The 15,613-nt window shown below is 31.1% G+C and overlaps 2 protein-coding genes across 3 annotated transcripts; one reads left to right on the top strand and one right to left on the bottom strand.

Annotated features, from left to right (window-relative positions):
• The first annotated feature begins 1,215 nt into the window (after positions 1 to 1,215).
• On the top strand, positions 1,216 to 14,844 carry LOC655373 (facilitated trehalose transporter Tret1). Of its 2 annotated transcripts, none has more exons than XM_008196763.3 (10): positions 1,216 to 1,376; positions 7,428 to 7,470; positions 7,525 to 7,545; positions 11,602 to 11,728; positions 12,590 to 12,719; positions 12,769 to 12,954; positions 13,007 to 13,105; positions 13,154 to 13,356; positions 13,407 to 13,625; positions 14,080 to 14,844. In XM_008196763.3, exons 2-10 carry the CDS (start codon positions 7,457 to 7,459, stop codon positions 14,692 to 14,694), a joined length of 1,614 nt encoding a protein of 537 aa, XP_008194985.1. In that variant the 5' UTR covers positions 1,216 to 1,376; positions 7,428 to 7,456; the 3' UTR covers positions 14,695 to 14,844. The 2 variants fall into 2 exon arrangements, with proteins under 2 accessions (XP_008194985.1, XP_008194986.1); XM_008196764.3 differs by having other exon boundaries at positions 1,301 to 1,350.
• LOC103313457 (uncharacterized) lies at positions 14,757 to 15,564 on the bottom strand. The gene is made up of 3 exons (XM_008196765.3): positions 15,189 to 15,564; positions 15,058 to 15,142; positions 14,757 to 15,009 (listed from the first exon to the last, which is right to left on the bottom strand). Exons 1-3 carry the CDS (start codon positions 15,487 to 15,489, stop codon positions 14,832 to 14,834), a joined length of 564 nt encoding a protein of 187 aa, XP_008194987.1. The 5' UTR covers positions 15,490 to 15,564; the 3' UTR covers positions 14,757 to 14,831.
• Positions 15,565 to 15,613: the final 49 nt, after the last annotated feature.

Here is a 15,613-nt window from a genome sequence, read left to right as displayed (position 1 = left end):
ATTAATTTCTCTTTTTCGTATTTCCCAAATTTACAATTCATGCAGCACTCTCTGCGCTCGTGCTGTAAACAAATTACTCATGTGGAAAATTGTATTTTCTATTATGCCCCATGTTAGGCATTTAGATACAATACTGATGAACTACTGATAAGAATATCAGTCCACGAGACAATGCGTGTATATCATCAATTTTATTCATTCCTCTCACTCGTTATTACGTCACTTTTAAATGCAATTTTAGTGTACATTTTGTACCTCGACCACTTGATAGTAAATTTTTAAGTCATATCTGCTGAAAACTGGATTTGATAAAATTTGCACTTTAGATCAGGTGATCTTTTAAAAAATCGTTACGATACTTGGGATTATTAGAAGTGTAAAGTGTGAGCAACAATTTTCAAAAATAAGTATAAAATTTAAATTATAAAAAAATAATAAAGTGGTAATCTCTTATCGAGTAACGGAAGAACTAACTGTTTATTTAATAGGATAAAATATAACTTGACAATTTAATTTTCTTAAAAGCAAATCAATAACCAATTTGTAAAAAGTAGTCAACAAAAGTCTTGACTTGACTATAGAGTTAATTTCTTCTAATTTTCAAAGTAAAAATAAACCCAGCACTTAGATTGGTATTTGTTTATTGTTTCACCATGAGATCCAAGTAGCCGACTGAAAGAACAATAAATAAGTATTTTATAGACGTCATAAAAGAAATTATAGCCAGTTTGTCCAAGGACAAATGGAGAAATTCTGAGCAAATTTTCTAATCGAATCCAATCCTTAAAGTGCCAAAATTTTATATTAAACAAACAGAGACCCCCCACCACTCTGACGTCACACTGGAACCATTCTCTCTTCGGTCGTACTATAATTTAATTTGCAAACAAATTTAACAAGATGCTTTAATTTTCAGCGAAAATATTCATGATTCAGAATCAAATGTTATCAAAACAATGACGCAACGCCCAACCATGCACCGTGTCGGTGATAACTTGATAAGTGATAACATTTCCGGGATTTTCGAGATTTTCGTTTCGCCGCCACTGCCTTTTCAAGGTCAAAACTTTTAGATCCAAACTTGGCAGGTGACCAAAATATTGAGGCGTCCCGAAGTCTATCACAACCTAATCAATAACACGGTTAGAGTTGTGCGCGTTCCGGTCTAGACCCGGCTTAAGCCGTTTATCTCGCTTCTGATTGGCTAAGTCGCCCATTTTTGGGGTGGTGGGGTGCTATCGACCGCAAGCTCCCATCTCGACGCATGTGGGCTACCAGCTGATGGTATGAAATAGCGGAAAACTCGATTATTAGCGGCGTGATCGCGATACAGAGTGGAAGGGTTTTCATGTGAGTGGTTAAAGCAGCGGTGTGACGTAAGTCAGAATTTTCCGAAAAATTTTCATTTTTTTAAATTTAGATTTAAGTTGCTAATTTTGCAAAATTGATCCGAGGCCAACTGTAATAATACGTTATTTCAACACAGCGAGGGTTTTTAACCTTTCACATTCAGTAGGCCTGGATTTTGCTCCTTTGTTTTACTAGTTCTCTCTGTTTATATTTGAAAATTGTACATTCTCTCACTCGCTTTGCGATGATGTAATGCGGTTTTTTGCAACTGGTGTGTTATGGAACTAATAACTAGTACTCGGAAATGATATTTGATGGGTTTAGAGGTGGGATGAATAGAAACCGTGTTGGTGGACTTGGACTTTGGCTCCTAATGTTATATTCAAGCCCAAAATTTTTCAAATTCATTTTTTTGTTTTCTGATTAAATCGTTAACTAATGCACGGTCATGATTGTGTAATAATTAATTCGCACATTTTTCTGTTTTTTTTCGAGGTGAGACTGCATTATTTGCAATACCTTTGATTGATCTCTATCACAAACTGATCAAAGATTAATTATTTCCTTTCTATAAATAAAAAATGTGGTAACCGGCAACCTAAAATAAATGCAAGGAAGTGCAAAATTTCTGACGCAATGTTACGTATTAATGCTGAGTCTGAACACACATTAATACATAACACAAAAATTGTAGGTAATTTAAACAATTTGCAAAACAACAACGATAAAAATGTTAGATATATAGAATTCATTTGCAGGCTGTAAAAATTAGTTAAAGCGTGTTTAATTTTTTGTGGTTATAAAAATAAAATACTCTTTAACTGCCATTATTGTTCCTAACTTTTCAAATAAAAAAAATATATAATACACATTTGTTGCTCAATTTATTAAAAACTCGTGACTATGAAATTTATTAAACTCGATACATAATATCATTATAATCCATTTTAAAGTGCTAGTACATAAACAATTGCTTTAAAGTTGTTTTGTTGCAAATAAAAACACGTTTAAAAGGCTTAAAAAATTTAAAAAAATATCGTCTAGACTATTATTATAATTCTGGCGGTGTTCATACAGGCTACAGGGGCATGTTTAAAAATAAATATCCATTCACTTATTCAAGAATAAGTATACAGGGACGCTAAAAGGTGTGGATACAATTAAATATTTTCACCAAAACTTATTGAAATTTGGTATATGCTTAAAAGTATTTAAATTCTATCGTCTCAAATGTTTATCAAATTTCTATCACCATTTGTTCTGGAGATACAAGGCTAACTTGTTTTTTTAACGGCAAGAAGAGTCAAATTTATACAGGGTGATCCAGGGGTATGTAATCGGTCTATAACTCTTTTGGTAATTGAAATATTATTATGCTGTTTTAATGATCCCGTAGATCGACTTAAAATCCACAAAGTAAAAATGTTTTTATTACTCACAGGGTGCTGTATACAGTGTGGTGAACCAAAGTTATATTTTTTTAAATGGAACACCTTATATATTTTTGCATAATTGGAATCTACGCAAGAAATAATGTAACTTTATGTAAACTATTATGGGTTTATTTTTTTTGTTTTGGAATTATTCAACTTTTTGTTATAAAAAGACCAATTTTTGAAAAATTTTATTGGTCTTTTTTTTACGAAATGTTAAATAATTCCGAAACGAAAAGACATAGACCCATAATAGTTTGTATAATGTAACATTATTTTTCTGCGCTGAAACCTATTATGCAAAAATATATAGGGTGTTCCATTAAAAAAAAATTTGGTTTACCACCCTGTATACAACGCCCTATGTATAATAAAGATATTTTTAGTTTGTGGACTGATCTATCGGATAGTGAAAACGGCATGGCAATATTTCAAGTAACAAAAAAATTATAGACCGATTACGCGCCCCTGGGTCACCCTGTATAAGTCGTAATTTACGTAAATTTTGCCATTTTCTTTCCTTCTTAGCATATTTTTAGGAAATTTTTTCTTAGAATGTCTTGAGCGTAATTAATTTAAAGTCATTATTTTTACTTTTTTCCAATATTTAAGCACATTTGTAAATTAATAAATCAGTAATCTCTAAAAAAATTTTCAAACAAGTTAGCAAATAGTTTAGCCCAAAACTTAGTTATATCTATCTGTTATCTTTATTTCAAATAAATTCACTATGGCAAAATAAAAAAATCACAAAGGAAGGATTGAAAACGAAATATCATGTCATTACAAAATAATAATTTCTTCTTTTTATTACCTGTTTACAATGGTTTTTAGATTACGAATTTTGCTCAAACAAACTAAACTAGTAAATACTACAGGTAAAGGTAAAAAACGACGTTATTTTCGAGCTTGTAACACGTTTTTTTTCTTTTTTTTTAAGTTTGCAAGAATAAAAATAGAAAAATGATGACAAAGAAGATAAAAATATATCTAAAAAAACTGGAAACGCACAAAAGATATTTTAAATTAAACAGATCTCAAATAAAGAAAAAAACTAACATAAGATAAAAAGGTGAAAAACAATAATACACAAAAATCTAATTGCACGCACAGAAAAGCAAATGATAGAAAGCACAACATGATTTAAATAAATAATAAAAAATCTATAAACAAAAAAAATGATATCAATATCAGTAACCCGAACATGTTCGGTTTCTAGACACTTTACATGAACAATTAGGCAATTAATCATGCAAATATCTAGATACAGGGTGTTCCAAACATTACTGTAAAAACAAACAATAATTGGTTAACTAACACTTTTAAGTAAAAAAGATCATAGTTTAATAAAAAAATATTGACACACTCACTTTTCAAACGTCGATTACGTCAAAACTAGTTGAAAAAGTACGACTATTTTAATGCAGGCTAATATAAAATAATCCAAAAAATCGATAGCCGTCAAGAAAAGTGTAAAATTGGCCATAGTTTTTAACTTATATATTTTTTTCAATATTTGCTTTAGTTTGCAATTTGCAAACTATAAATTGGAAAACCGATTTTTTTTAAAAGTAGACTGTCAAAAAAAGTTTTGAACGATAATAAAATTGCCAAATACTCAACGATAATTTTTGAGTTATATTTTTTCATTAATTTTGCATTTGTTTGCAACTTTCTCGAAAACTATAACTGGAAAATAATGATCATTATTGAAAAAACTAGATTAACCAAATAATTGCTACTTATTGGCGACCCTGTATATTTTTTCTTAGTTTTGTTTCGGGCATGGAGTGCTATACACACGATATTTTGAATCTTTGTTAAGTTATTTGTATTAAAATAACTAAACGCTACTTAAAAGATTCTCTTCCGATTTTGAAGAGGTATCAGAAAAGCTATATTAGAAATAAAAATAAAATTTTGGAAAACGAAGTTGCAGAACTTCTAACGATTAATTGCTAAATGTTAATTTAATTTAATTATCAAACTTATTAATTATTTGACTTACATTAATACTGAATTAACATTGAAACAAAAACGAAATAGTGAGCGAATTTTAGACTGGTATTATTCAAATGATGACTAATTATTATTAATCTAATAACCGAGAAAATGAAGTAAAATCTAGACAGTTATTAGATTATTGGTTCCTAAAGTATGCTCTCCCAAAAGTTACAAGTTAGTTCCGCTACTGTGTAAAATGAAATATAAATAAATTTAGTGAAGAAATCACTGTGACTAATAAAAAACTAATTTTAAAGAAGATAAATAAAACCATAACTCAATAGAATCACTTGTAGAATTCTGCGGTTGGACGACGTTTTGCGGTTTTATTTGAGTTAATAATTTTTTTCTAATAATAATAATTATTTAATCATCTATTATTTCTTCAACAAAATTTCATTACTTTCCTTAATATAATAGACAAAGGAAGACACACACTACATTACACTCTTTATGCTTGTACATGTGTTATTGATTAAATTTCCAAACGAGTATCCATAATTTTAGGTTCTAGAATGTTCATTTTAACTACGTTTTAACTGCAACTAACTAAAATTAAATTGGCAATATATTGAACAACAGACATTTAATTTTAAAATTATTAACCATATCACCCAAAAATTTAGTTGACCTTGAGAAAAATAAATCATAATTTATCGAAATAATCTTAGAAGTCACGTAAGAGATATACTGAATGTCATAAAATGAATGAAAGCTATTCTTACTTAAACTGAATGAAAAACATGAATGGAAATATATAGAATGTCCCATTTAAAACGTATTGTAAGTAAATAGCTCAAATTTGCCAAACAATATATTCCTTTAAATAAAATTATTCAGGTATTCAAGACGTAATTTATTGCTTATTTGGTGAAAAATGTACAATTTCGTATCTTATCTCTATTTTATTCAATCTTGTGACAATTGTATACAGGGTCTTGTATACTGGGTGGTGAACCAATGTTACATTTTTTTAATGGAACACCCTATATATTTTTGCATACTTGGATTCTACGCAAAAATGTAATTTAAAATAAACTATTATGGGCCTATCTCTTTTTGTTTCGGAGTTATTCAACTTTTCATTATAAACTGATCAATTTTTGAAAAATCACTACAAAATCGCCAATGAATATTTTTCGAAAAAATTGCAACAGAAAAACTCACAATACCCTGTAGTTTTAGCAACTGTTACTTGAAACATGCAGATAATGTACAGGGTGTGCCAAAACACAAAAAGTTGAATAACTCATTTTTTTTAATGGAACACCATGTATTTCTTTAGACGTGTCGATAACATTTTCCATAAGCTTTCTAATGATATGCGGTTTGCATAACAAATTTGAAGTATTTCTTAAAGTGTTCAAAAAAATTTTTCCTTTATTTATTTATTTTATTATTAATTGTTGATGAGCAAAATTTATTAATGTATCAAATAATAATTAGATTCCTAATGTAATTAGTCACATTAGTACATATCAAAAAATAAATTACAAGACTTATCAGATTCTAGGATAACAAATTTTCTTGTAATAAAATCATTTTTTGAAAAATCTCGAAAAATATTTAAAATTTGCTATGCAAACGTTATAACGTTAGAACGTTTATCAAAAATGCTATCGATACACAAAAAATACAGGGTGTTCCATTTGAAAAAAATGAGTTATTTAACTTTTTGCATTTTGACACACTCTGTATATTATCTGCGTGCGTTAACTAAAAGTTGTTTATTTGCTAAAACTACAAGGTATTTTGAATTTTTTTGTTGCAAATTTGCCGAAAAATAATCATAGGCAACTTTGCAAAATTTTTCAAAAATTGGTCTTTTTCACAACGAAAAGTTGAATAATTCCAAAACGACAAGAGATAGACCCATAATAGTTTTTATGAAGTTACATTATTTTTTGCGTAGATTCTAATTGTGCAAAAATATATAGAGTGTTCCATTTAAAAAATATAACTTTGGATCACCACCCTGTATACAACACCCTGTTCATAATAAAAATATTTTTAGCTTTTTAAGTCGATCTATCCGATAATAAAAACAACATAGCAATATTTCAATTACCAAAAAATTTATAGATTATACATCCCTGGGCCACCCTGTATTTGGACAGTTAAAAAATCAATTAATTAATTTAAAAAAATGAGGAGCAAGTTCACAAAATTGTACTATCCCATAATTTAAATGAATTAGTTTCTTGTTTAACTTTTTAAGCATGCGTTGGCCACAAATAAACCGCAAGAAATTTATTGCTCCAACCGCAACAAAACTATTCCACTGTTGTTCATCGATCCGACTTAACTATAATTTACTCGTATCGATTATTTAACGACCATCAACATAAAATTTAAATAATCGCACGATTATGTAAATTTTATCTCCACCAAGACAATGTCCATGCAAATCTGATTTCTCATTTAAGTATAAATTTGCAAGAATTTTTCCAAATGCACTCAATCCCTGACCGTGAAATTTCACAAAACTTTACATCAACTATAATTTTCCCATTAGACGAGCACGCGAATCGTATTAATAGTTCAAGGATTTTTTTTTCGACCGTTCATCTTTCGGAAAAAGCAACTTAGCAACAAAATGTGTCTAGTCATAGAGCATTAATATGTATTTTTTAATTCCAGTTTGTCCGTCTAACTGTACCTGAAAAATCATGGATCCAATCAGGTAAAATCAGCCGAAGTGAGATTTGAACCTATTTTAATTTTTTGTCTTTTGCAGTGCCAGTTGCTTCAGTTTACAGTGAGTATCATTTTTAAACACCCTGTATCAGCTGCGATTAGATAACGCGATTGTAAGCAAACATGCAAACGTGAGGAAAATAAGTATTTGCACGATTGAAGAGCTCAAAGCGAGAGTGGAAAAATTTCATTTTTATTTACAGTTACCTATCAGTTGATAAATTACAAGTGTATTATGTGGATGAAACAATTTCCCTAATTTATTTTTTCTGTTCTATATGGTTTGGCGATAAAAATTGTTATCAGTAATTTTAACTAAAAAACAGTCAGATTACTGCATAAAAATAAAAAATTAAATCGAAAAACTTGGTTTAACTGGTAACTTTAGTCGTGTTAAGCCTTGTTCATATTTAACATCAACAGTATGCCTATTGTTCTCTTATCGCCTTTGAAAATTATTTTTAAGAATTAACTACTTAACTAAGAATTAACTAAGATTAACAATTAAATAAATGGAAACTAATTCGAAAAAAATATCCACACTCCAGTTTCTGAAGTATGTGGTGAGTGTAAAGATTTTCGTAGGTCCCTCTAACCATCGTGGCCCGGTCTCCCCTACGTTGACATACTTTTAACACGCGAAATTGCTATCGCACATTTATTGATTTTTAATTAATTGCAATTTGAGAAGGAATTTTAAACACCATTATCTCGAAATAAACGCTTGTAAATATTTACCACGCGACCGATTTGTGCTAAAAAACAAATCGAAATTTGAAATAATTGTGCTTTTGAACTAGATATCGATCGAAGATAAATTAATAATTTACAAACGTGTCTTGTTTTGGACGTAATAGAATGTAGAATAACAGATAATAAGTGGAAACCCACATTTCAGTAACACAAATCCATCAATCCTGTTGAGAATTTTTTTATTGAATAATAAACGAATTTGATTAAATTAGTTAATTTTTTTCGGACTTTGACCTTTAGCAAATAAAAGGGCATTACAAGTGAACTTTTTTAACTTTTGGCTTCAGTTTTTAGCTTTCACCTGTACATAGAACATGACAAAAAACGATAAAAATAACAACCAAGCCTAGGATAACGTCAGCAAGGAGCAGCCAAATTATTTGAAATTTTCTATCATCGACCTTGCCCTTGCCTCGTGCATGATTGCCAGCTGGTTCTTACTGTTGTGTTAATTGCAAGTAATTAGGCTTTATTGATATATATGTTGCTGGATAATTTGTTAATAATATTTAGTAAATTGTAATGAAGGCGATCCTTGGACTCGCGGAATCACAAGCAATCAAAACGTTTCCTTGTTTTTATTTATCAATTAATACAGGCTGATTCTGTTAGAAACCTTTTAACTTCTAGTACATCCAGAGCTTTAAAATTTTGTATACCATCCAAGTCGGCCATTCTGAGTGCAACTATAGTTATTTACCTGAGGAGTTTAGGAAGTGCAATTTCCCACATGTGCACTTTGTTGAACGAGCGTAGCGAGTGCTGCATGTAGTGCGAATGTGGGAAACTGCTTTCTAAACAAGTTAGGTTATTTTTGTTACGAAAATCTCAAAACAAATTAAAAATATTTTTTTTATAATTTAGTTCTTTTTGCTGATGGGTTGGTAACAGGTCAAACAATCATCAAACTGTCACTTATCATAAAAAAAAAACATAGGTAACGATACCAATCTATTAAATGCGGAAAAGTCTACAAGTTATGAGTACAAAAAATCATTTTCAAAGTGGTTGAGTTGAAACTGAGTTAAATATCTCAAGTTTTTGACGTATGTCAATTTTATTTTTAGGAGGTCATTATCACAGCTCTTGAACTTTTCACAATAAGTAAATAATTCCTTTTTGCATTTAATAACCAAAGGTTCGAAAGGTCTTCTAATATCTTAAGGATTGTCAACTGTCAAATGCAAGACTACTATGATTTTGATTTTAATAACAAAAAAAATGACTAAAACATGTTTTTTTGAAATGGAGTGACTCAGTTTTTTCAGTGGCAATCAAAATAACAATAATTTTTATGGCGACTTTTATCAATATTTCTATAAACTGTTTCAAAACTATAAAAATACCAACGTGCATTCTAGCAAATTATTTTTTTAAATACGATTGATCTCTAATTAAAAGTATAAATTACATTAACAATTTTTTTAAATGCATGAATAATTTGTAACAGCTAATTTTTAGAGAAAATGTGACGTTGGCGTTTTTATAGTTTTGAAACCGCTAATATGTCTATCTCTTACAGTTTTGAAATAATAGCATTAAAAATGGAATTTTAGCTAATTATTTTCATTTTTAATGAAATAAAAGTTCGATATGTCCACCACATTCATTCAAGGAAGTTCAAAATTCCATGGCACACTGACTGAGTTTACTTTACCATAATCAGTAATCACTGTGTAACAAAAAGTGAAAAACTTTGTGTTTATTTTAAAGTGTTAGTGTTTATTGAAAGCATAGGTCGTTCTGAATAAATTTTTGGTCGCAATTCAATTCTAATGTCGGTCTACGATAAAAAAAATGGAGTTGATAATTTACAATTTACTCTAATTTAACAAGGTATTATTATGTTATTCATAAAAAAAATTAAAAAAATGTTTTTTTAGGAGAAAAATTTTATTTAAAAGATGTTCTAAAAAGTAAAAAAATATGTTTTACTATCAGAGGAAAATATTTTTGCTTACAAATTAGGATTTTAAAATTTATAAAAGCTTTAAGCTTTAAATATCTATAACCCCACTTTTAAAGCTTTAAAATGGGGTTATAGATATTTTTATTTTGATTATTTATTTCGTCATATACAAAATCCCTGGTATATTATTATTTGTGGCAGTAAAATAGTTACAATATAATTAGTTACAGTACGAAAAAAATACGATAACAAAATTAAAATTTCCAAGTTGTTCCCACCACAAATTGGACCAAAAGGCAGCAAAGCTAATCATAAGGTTTTGATCCAGACAATAAATGAGAAATAATAAAAAATAAAAACAAACAATGTGATTGAAGAAAAATAAAAAATATATAATAAAAAAATATCTAATTCTATTTAACAAAATTATAGAAAGGAAAAATGGGAAAATAAGAAAAAAAAGTGTTTAAAATTGCTGATTTTAGAATTTTTTAATGTTAGAGGAAGTTCATTGTAGAATAAGTGGATATTATAAATAAAACTCCGGGGAAATATTGATAATATTGATTAATAAGGGTTTATAAAACCAGCATTTTCGGTTATCCAGTATTATTATTTCGCAAGCCAGAAATTGTAACTGTTTAATTTTTTTATATTTGTAAAATTAAAATTAAATTGTTGGAGATTTGTATCAAAAGTGTCAAAAATGGCACTAGGTTGAAAAAATTCCCCCATGTTGCGCTACTGAAGAAAAGGGATGTTTTTGTAGGAACGTAACAAAACCTATATTAAAATTTTCATCTCCCATTAGTGGACACCTCTCACAACGGACAATTAAAGATTTCCCATTTTATTTATTACACATTTTATCAACCACCGTATGAATACAACACTCACCCAATGAATGTTCTGATTCAACAAGCGATTTTTCCAAAAACCCATTTGAAACAATTTTCGGATGAGCTTCTAGATTTACTTTTTCCATGAAATAACGTAGATTTTCTCCAACAACTAATAAATATAAGCAGACCTTAGGATATGAAAGAATTTTTAAGATCCGTGTCGATTTTTCTTTAAAAAAACTTTTTTCTGTAATGACTTGTTTTAAATGATTCACATATTGTCATATTGTCATGCATTTAACTTTTTTGTTTTTTTCTTCATTTATTTAATACATATTTTCTGGAATACATAGATACCTTTAGAGAAAGAGGGTCGATTTGGATATTATACAAAATTTTAAAGCTCTATTAGCTGTTTCAAAATTATAAATACGCCAAAATTAGCTGTTGTGAAGTATTTATCAACCTTATTTAAAAAAGTAATTCGGTAAAATGCCACGTCAGCGTTTTTATAGTTTTGAAACAGCTAATAGCTACATTAGAAATTAAAGAGTTTCTAAAAGGCCCTAAAGAATAATTGAATCACACAGAAACATTAATTTCTATTTTTCAGTGCTGAAGAAAACGCTCGAGCAATAATAGAGGAGAAAAAACAAGATGAAAAATTTCACGAAATCATCGTCAGTTGTCGATCTCTCAGCCACTACGATGGGCGAACAATTAAAACATTGCTACCTCAAGTAAGTCAGTTTTAAACAATTTCAAAATTCAAATTACACTTGTTTTAACGTGTATCGACAGAATAATTAACCCTACGTCTAATACCGAAATCAAAAAAAAATTGGACGTCAAGTCTTTTAAAGATTCACTGTAAAGTATACCAGTATTTGACAATTTTTCAAACACCAAAAATATTACAGGCTGCTTCTTCTTTTGTCTAAAGCAAAAATAAAAAAAAAGTTGTTTGGGCTTAATTTGCATTCATCTAACGATATTTTAAAGCAAATAAAATAGTAAACATCTCCACCTAGTAAAATAAATTATATGTCCTAACCTTAAAATTTTTGGGTATATTTATTTTCAATTTTGACACACAGGTATAGGCTTTCTCTTTTAATTCTCTAAATATGATTTCGAATTCTGTAAAACTAAGAAAGTTACCGATTTTTTATGTGACAGGTGCAAATCCAAAAATTTTCAAAAAATCTTAAATATCTCGAAAACAGTTAAACTTAGGTATAGGGAAAACTGATAAGAACGGCCTTAAAATAACTCAGTTAATTCAAAAACGCAGTGAAAAACATAGCTTTCTATTTAAAATAAGAATGCTGATAGCGACTTCCGGTATAACCGGAAGTGCTGCCATTTTGAAATTATTTTCGTTGAGCAGAACTCAACGTATTACCAACTTTCAGATAAATATTTTTATTAGAACTTTCAATACCTCTAATGTGGAGTTTAGACGGAACACCCTGTATAAAAAAACTAGGCGTGATAGACAAATGTGACATATATTTTAGTTATCAGTAAGCAGAAAACAAAATCAAAATAAATTGTCTCTTGGTAAAAGAAAAAAAATGTAAACTAGTGTTATTTTTTAGATTTTTGCAACAGTATTGTCCGCTTCATTTCACATAGTGGTCGGAATATCTTTGGCTTTTTCCGGCATACTTTTACCCCAACTTGACGACGAAAAATTCCCGATTACGCCACAACAAAGGCCATGGATTGGTAAAACCATTTTTGTAGAAAAAAAAATGAAACTAATTTGTTCTTACAGCAAGTGTGATAGTTTTGGCTGTGCCACTTGGCGCCGTCGCTGGTGGCTTTATAATGGACGCTATAGGAAGACTGAATACTGTTAAGTTGGCAGCAATACCTGGGGTTTTCGGATGGACGTTAATCGCCATGGCTACCAACTTCCACATGCTGATAATCGGGCGGCTTTTAACAGGACTGGCGTCAGGTACAATAAAAACCCCACTTGTTTAATTTACTAACAATTGGCAAAATTGTAGCTTTGGGGACCAGTCCTGCCATCGTCTACCTGACGGAAATTGCAAGGGCTGACATGAGAGGCTCGTTGATTTCCTTCGCCCCCGCATATGCCTCCTTAGGTTGGCACCCCTTTCTTACGAATTTAACCTAACTTATTTAAATTACAGGTATGGTACTTACATTTTTGAAAGGTTGGTTCTTCAGTTGGCGCGTCGTTGCATGGACTTGTCTCGGCTACACTGTAATTCCTTGTGTTCTACTAATGTTCATACCTGAAAGTCCCGCTTGGTTGGTATCGAAAGGAAAAATCGAACAAGCGAGTAAATCACTGGCTTGGATCAACAAGTACCAACCACAACCCGAAAATAAAGTAAAATCCCGAAACTACAAACAACAAACAAATCACAAATGTTATTTCAGCCACAAACTTTAGCCGAAATGCAGTTGGCACAACTGCAAAAAGAACACCAAAAGAAACTAGACGAGGCAGCCCTGCATGGCCGGGGGGCGGCCTACAAGGCCCGCGCGTTCCTCAAACCCACGGGCTACAAGCCGTTGCTGATCCTGATTGGTTTATTCTTATGTCAACAGTTTTCGGGGATTTACATCACCCTGTTCCACTCGGTCGAGTTTTTCCAGGTAACTGTTTTACCGACTGGATATTATAACGATAATTGCGTCTGCTGTCTTCTTTATTTTTTTAAGTAGGGTTGATATAAATGTACAATAGTTCTTATTAAAATGTTATTAAATTTATTGCCGGTAAATTTGCTGTGGCTTTCTACAGAAAATTTAGATAAATTTAGAGTTTCATAGCATTCGAAAATTTTGTTAGGTACAGTCACCCAAAATGAAAATAATGTGCATATTTGAATGAGCTTACTTATTTATATTACAATATGAAGAAAAAAAAGAAATCCAAAACAATGTATACATAAATACTTACTTCACCGTGATGAAGACTTTTTCCACAAAAATAAGTAACGAGTGTGAAATTTTCAAGTTTTTATAGTTTTGAAACATCTAATACATTCAGTAGCATATGCTACATAGATAATTGTTAAAATAATAATAAAAAATTTGTGATTTTTAGGCGGTTGGTAGTCCTGTGAACGCGTACTTGGCCTCTGTCCTCATCAGCACCGTGCGTCTTTTTATGTCAGTGCTTGACACTTACCTCCTGCGCACGTTCAGCCGGCGCCCCCTTATCATGTTGAGTGGCTTCACCATGGCCACGTGCATGTTTTTTTCGGGGCTTTTCACCAAGTGGATCACCGAGGGGACCACTGACGCCACGTGGGTCCCCGTGGCCTTTCTTTTACTTTACGTCATAGCGTCAATGTTGGGGCTTTTACCCATTCCGTGGACGATGACAGCCGAACTGTTCCCGATTGAGATAAGGGGCGTGGCTCACAGTATCGCATACAGTAGTGCCAACATACTCATGTTTGGGGCCGTCCAATGCTACGAAGTGCTAATGACCTCGCTTAAGGGGGCTGCTGGAGTGCAGTTTTTCTTCGCTGTGATTTGCATTATTGCAATGGTTTATACGTTTGTGTTCGTTCCCGAAACGCACCGGAAGAAGTTGACGGAAATTGAGGAGTATTTCAACCACAATATGATCTATTTAGGGCAGAAGCCCCAGAAAGGGGGGAAGAAGGACAAGAGTAGGGACAAGGAACAAACAGAGAAGTTGATGAAAGTTTGAATCTCGAGTATTATTAGTTGTAAGGCAAAGCTGATATTTTTGTAAGGATTTACGAACTGTGCTTTAAGACAATTAGTGTTGTTTGATTTATTTAGAGACAAACTTTGTGATTTTGTATAACAAATATTACAATAAAATTATTTAACTTGATTTTTTCGTTTTCTTGCGGGTGTGATAATCGAATTGAGGCGGCAATGTAATATGCATTTGTTACACTTGGACCAATCAGACGCCTCCTTCAAGCCCACTTTGCCACTCCTTTCAAATTTAACCTTACAAACTGAACAAACATACAAAACTTTGGTGACAAAAATACTGAAAAAAAGCAATAAAAAAAGACAAAATGACTCAAACTGAAAAAACCTGTTAATTGTTTCTTCCTCTGATTCAACAATTACAACATCACTGTCCCTACTACTGTCGTCCTCTAACATGGGTTGTTTTTTACCTGAAAATTAACATCAATCGAATGTCATAATTCGTTTTGGAAATACGTTTGGTGCCCGGGTAGTTCCCCCGTTTTCGCTTCGGTGCGAAAAATTTCGATTTGAAAACCTGACTTAGTCTCGAGTGGAGAATACATTTATTACACTTGTACAAATCAGACTCGTGCCAAAACTTAACACTTGTGCCCCTCTGAAAACCACATTTACACATTGAACACACTGGGAGTCTCTCCTCAATTATGACACTTGTCGGGGGCTCTTGGACACACGTTTCCTCAACTTTGACCTCATCCTCAATCAGGATGTAATCCTCAGCGGGAACTTCCTTTTTAATCGACTTAGAATCCATAAAAAATTAAAAATTGTAGGAAAATAGTGAGGTTATATCATTGGCGTGTATAATGTGCTGCCTACATTCGCGCGGCAATTTCGAATTCGAATTGATCACAATCAAATTAATAACACAATCTTGA

This window comes from Tribolium castaneum, chromosome 8, assembly GCF_031307605.1.
Source record: "Tribolium castaneum strain GA2 chromosome 8, icTriCast1.1, whole genome shotgun sequence".
NCBI lineage: Eukaryota > Metazoa > Arthropoda > Insecta > Coleoptera > Tenebrionidae > Tribolium > Tribolium castaneum.
Note: the sequence above shows the minus strand (reverse complement) of the source record. Positions and strands in the feature narration are given on the sequence as shown.

Coding starts and splice junctions, on each gene's coding strand:
- LOC103313457 (XM_008196765.3), bottom strand. CDS start 15,489: ATGGATTCTAAGTCGATTAAAAAGGAAGTTCCCGCTGAGGATTACATC. Junction 15,143..15,188: donor GAACTACCCGGGCACCAAAC/GTATTTCCAAAA, acceptor GTTAATTTTCAG/GTAAAAAACAACCCATGTTA. Junction 15,010..15,057: donor GAGGAAGAAACAATTAACAG/GTTTTTTCAGTT, acceptor GCTTTTTTTCAG/TATTTTTGTCACCAAAGTTT.
- LOC655373 (XM_008196763.3), top strand. Junction 12,955..13,006: donor TTTAACAGGACTGGCGTCAG/GTACAATAAAAA, acceptor GCAAAATTGTAG/CTTTGGGGACCAGTCCTGCC. Junction 13,357..13,406: donor AACCACAACCCGAAAATAAA/GTAAAATCCCGA, acceptor ATGTTATTTCAG/CCACAAACTTTAGCCGAAAT.